Source organism: Lupinus angustifolius, unplaced genomic scaffold (genome assembly GCF_001865875.1).
Source record: "Lupinus angustifolius cultivar Tanjil unplaced genomic scaffold, LupAngTanjil_v1.0 Scaffold_109_2, whole genome shotgun sequence".
NCBI classification, from domain to species: Eukaryota; Viridiplantae; Streptophyta; class Magnoliopsida; order Fabales; family Fabaceae; genus Lupinus; species Lupinus angustifolius.
In genome coordinates, this window is record NW_017724820.1 from 36127 (window position 1) to 41162 (window position 5036).

The 5036-nt window shown below is 34.1% G+C and overlaps 1 protein-coding gene and 1 pseudogene across 1 annotated transcript; both read right to left on the reverse strand.

The window, feature by feature from the left end:
* LOC109339788 overlaps positions 1–1325 on the reverse strand; it is a 1455-nt pseudogene extending 130 nt beyond the window's left edge.
* Positions 1326–3485: 2160 nt separating this feature from the next.
* LOC109339789 lies at positions 3486–4790 on the reverse strand. Its single transcript, XM_019577306.1, has one exon. It carries the CDS (start codon positions 4788–4790, stop codon positions 3486–3488), a length of 1305 nt encoding a protein of 434 aa, XP_019432851.1.
* Positions 4791–5036: the final 246 nt, after the last annotated feature.

The window sequence follows — 5036 nt, forward strand, 5'->3', positions numbered from 1 at the left end:
AATCTTTGCCGCTTCATTTACAAATGTTCCATCCTTCATTTTATGAGTGGCAACATATAAGTTTCCACGACCTGGTGGCTTCCCATTCACCATCTAAAATATAGAAAACTTAAGTCAAAGTTGAGCTTTTCTAAATAAATAAAAATTAATAAGTGCAAAGTCTAAATAAATAAAAAGTAATATGATAGTGTCGCTACCATCTCACGCCTTCTTCTTGAATTAGGCTTAGAACCACCAGTATGCGGAATTACTTGCTTCTTTCGAATTTCTTTGTTTTTCCTACAAAGTTCCTATGAAAAACAATTATACATTCACACACTAATCAAATAAAAATAGCTATAGAAAAAATCAAACAACCAAAGTAATGTCAATTTATATACCATAGTTGATGGTCTCAGACGATAGTGAACAAAACGAGTCCATTGATCTTTGTCTATGCCAATTGGAACATTTCTTATAATTTCATCTCTAGTCTTGGCTGGATCAGAGAACTCATTCCATAATCTTTGCCTACTTGTACTCCATTTTCTCCCAAGACTAAGTTTGCAATATCGTCTTGAAATGCGTTCACTAGTCCTAAAACAAAAGCGAGGCTTCCAAAAAATGACATGAATTTGTCAATATTAATTTTAGATATAAATATTAATAATATTAGATAAAAATTTAGACATGCATAATTGTTATACCTTTATGATTGTATCAAAGCATTCTGCAAAATAAGTAGAAGGTATATCACTACGTCCACCTGATTACTTATCATAATCTATTGGAAACAACTTACAATCAGATGTCAATGTTCCTAAAAATCCTGCAAGAAGGCCTTGCGCATCACCATAAGCTGCACCTTGCTCATCAAAATCCACAATGATACGTAGTCCGATAGGTAAGTTATTCACTTCTCTAATTTTGACCTTAATCTGCTTGACAACTCTTTCTGAGTCTATAACAATAAAATATAACATCAGATATGTCCATCAAGACCCAAAATAATTTAACAAATAGACTCGCGTCCAAGTAAATATAACCCTTGTACCTATTGCCTCGACAATCCAATAATGTATAGACTCGCGTCCAACATGATCTTCCAATGTTTCCGCTTCTCTTGGGACTTCCGGAGCTGACACATCGGGAGCTTCTAAGGAATGTACTGGTGGGACTTCTAGAGTTGACACATCAGGAGCTTGTGAATGAGCTTGAACTGATAGTGAAGGGTTTGTAGGATTTATTGCTGGTGAAGAATGAGTTGAATCTTCTACTGGAGATGCAACACATTGTGATTCAGTTGCTGATTTTAATGGATTCTGAAAACGCTTCACTTTCGGCATGTCTCTATATTCATGTGGAAAAAATAGAAATGAGATAAAAACAATTAAATAATAATATGACATAATAAGTAAGTTCATAACATAAAGGAAATAACAATAGTATTAACTATGTAAAACAATTACCTCTAAAAAAGTATGATAGTAACTATATAGTGTATTTAAGAAAGAGTGAAGTTTTCTAAACTATATCATCAAATACATGGTTTGTTGTCAATTGCACATATTCATCATTTAAAGTACAAAATTGGTCAAGATTTTGCTCTTGGTATGGTTCATTTTGATATGCATCATGTTCTTCTTCTCCTCCTATGTCATATCAGTCTCTTGGCTTTAGATGCATAGCAACACTCCATCCTTCATTGACCACATCATCTACATAATACACCATTTCTGCTTGAGATGCTTCTATGTAAGGTTCATGTTCTTCACGATCACCATTATGAATTAATCTATCAAAGTTAACACAATTAAAATTCCAATTGTCCTTTTTATACCCTCTATCTCGTGTAGTATCTGCCCATCTACATTTGAAAAGAATAACTCTGAACTGGCCATAATAGTTAATCTCAATGATATCTTCCAACTTTCCATAATATGGTAAGTCTGCTTGCCTTATGTTCCCATCAACCCTACTTGAAATACAGGATGTGTTAGAGGTTAAGAAAACCCCACTATTTTGCGTTCTCAATCCCTCTTCTCGAGCCAAGGTTCGAAATTTGAACCCATTGATATTATAAGCAGTAAATCTTCTTGCAATGTCTAACGGGCCTCGTGCTTGAAACTTTAGATCATTAGACATTGAATTGATTGTGTCTGGATTCATAACCTAAGTTTACAAAAATATGTAAGTTAGAATTGAAAGTTAGTATGTATGACAAATAAAAACATGACTACAAGTTGGTCACTCACCCTCCTTCGAAACCAATCAACAAATTCTTTGTTGACTCTCTTCTCTATATTTGTAGTTGAAGGTTTCCTTCCTCTTGAACTCATTTTTATGAATTCTCTAAACTCACTATTTAAAAACTTATGTTACAATCAATAAAATGACAATTATATTTCAAGTAGTAAATTACTTAGATTTTATCTCATTTACTTACTCCACAAATGGTGTGACAATTGCACAATTTAGAAGCATATATCAATGAGCTTGAAGTTTTTGCATCTGAGTTAAAGTGAACATTGAGGAAGCTCCTATTGGTTTACCAACTTGTGGGAATATAGAGGATACAAACAAAGGCTCTTTATCACTCGGGTCATCACGAACACGTCTAGGTCTATTGAACCTTGTCTCTATATCTTCAATGTATCGAGAACAAAAATTAAGAGACTCTTCTGCTAAGTAACACTCGGCTATGGAACCTTCTGGTTGCGCCATGTTTCGGACAAAGGATTTTAAATGACCCAACTCTCTACAAGAATGATGAATAATTAGGGAAAAGAATGAATGATATTTATAATATATATGAACATAACGTAGTAATGTTTTACCTCTCCACATGATACATATATCGATAATGCACTAGACCTCCAAGTATTGCTTCCTCCGCGAAATGAACAGTTAAGTGAACCATTACAGTGAAGAATGATGGTGGGAATAACATCTCCAAGTGACAAAGTGTAACTACAATTCGTTCTTGGAGTGTATGAAGTTCCGAAAGATTTAAGCTTTTACCACAAAGGACTCTAAAAAATGAACATAATTCCACTAAGGTTGCAGTAACATGGTTCGACAACAAGTTACAAATTGCAAGAGGTAGCAATTGTTCCATAATAATGTGACAATCATGGCTTTTAAATCCAAATATTTTTTGTTTTTCCTCATCAATACATCTGCAAATGTTACTTGCGTAACCATCTGATACTATAACATTCTTCAAAGCTTTGAGGAATAACTTCTTCTTGTCATGGGTTAGTGAAAACAAAGTAATGTTATATCTATCATTATCATCCGGTCAAAGATTAAACCTTATGCCCATTTCTCTAAAATCTTTCCGGGCTTTAAGATTGTCTTTTATTTAGACCTATCATGGAGCAAATTATATATGATATTGTTAAAAATATTTTTTCAATATGCATAAAATCTAGACAATGACACAATAAATTAAACTCCCAATATCGAAGTTCAAAGAATATGCTTCTTTTATTCCATTGCTTAGGTTATTCTCTAGATCTTTTTCTAGTACCATTCAGCTTTGCTCCTTTCCCAAATGTAACATTAATATTTTCCATCTGCCTAAGAATATCAGATCTTGATAATTTTGATGGTGGATTTCGTTCCTCAGTGCTTCCATCAAAGCGAGCACAAATCAATCTAAATCTGTGATTTCTACTTAGAAAGCGACGATGACCCATAAAACACCACTTACTACTATGAGGAAGACGACACAGTTCTGCATCAAAGTTACAAGTAGGACAAGCTAAATTCGTATGCGTGATCCAACCAGATAAAATGCCTAAACCATGAAAGTCACTAATTGTCCACAAAAGAGATACCCACATTCTAAAAGTTTCATTTGATGAAGAATCAAAAGTTTCCACACCATCATTCCATAGCTCTTTCAAATTCTCTACCAGGGGATGTATGTACACATCTATATTGTTTCCAGGTGTGTGCTTGTCGGGAATGATCATTGATAGAATGAAAGAAATATGCTTCATACATATCCAAGAAGGAAGATTATTTGGAGTTAAGAACACCGACCAAATGCTATAGGTAGAACTAAGTGTTCCAAATGGATTAAAACCATCTGTAGCAAGGCCTAAGCGGACATTTCGAGGATCTGAAGCAAAATCGGGATGCATTAAATTAAAAGTCTTCCATGCCTCACCATCTCTTGGATGCCTTATCAATCCATCTTTATTGCTTTCTGAAGCCTGCCATCTCATATGCTTTGCTGTCTTAGAACACCTCAACAATCGTTCCAATCTTGGTTTGAGTGGAAAGTAGCGCAAAACCTTTGCTGCTACCTTGTTTTTCTTATTGGGTTTCCATCTAGATTTACCATAATGTTTGCATGCATACAAGTATTTTTCACCATCTCCTAAATATAACATACAGTCATTTGAACATGCATCTATCTTGGTATAGTTAAGACCAAGTTTTTTAATGATTTTCTTTGACTCATAAACATATGGAGGCAACTTCACTTCTTGAAATGCATCTCTCAACAAATCCAATATCAAAGTCATCGCCTTGTCACTTAATCCACACAAAACCTTGATATGATATAATTTGATTATAAACTCCAGTTTTGTGTAATTGTTCCCTTCATACAATTTCTCATTTCCGTCTTTTAGAAACTCGTCAATGAATCTATGATCGTCCCTTGGCCCCTCATTTAGAATTTTGTTAGCGCCACATTGTTCTGATACACCTTCATTATTGACTTGTTGTCTATAATTCCCAAATGCATCATTCATCATTTCCTCCATTGGATTCTCATAATGACAAGCTTCTTGCATTACATCTTCAGTTGTAGTAGAATGAAATACTTGTTTTTCACCATGAAGATTCCATATAACATAATTTAGCGGAAATGGTTTCTTAAACAAATGGTCATAAGCTATTTCTCTAGTTTGCCATTTCAGAAACCCACATTTGGGACATGGACATCGAATTGTATCTCCAACAACTCTATTCTTAAAAGCAAAATCTAAGAACTGACTTAAACCAATTAAGTAGTCATTTGTATTGCGTGGCTTAGAAAT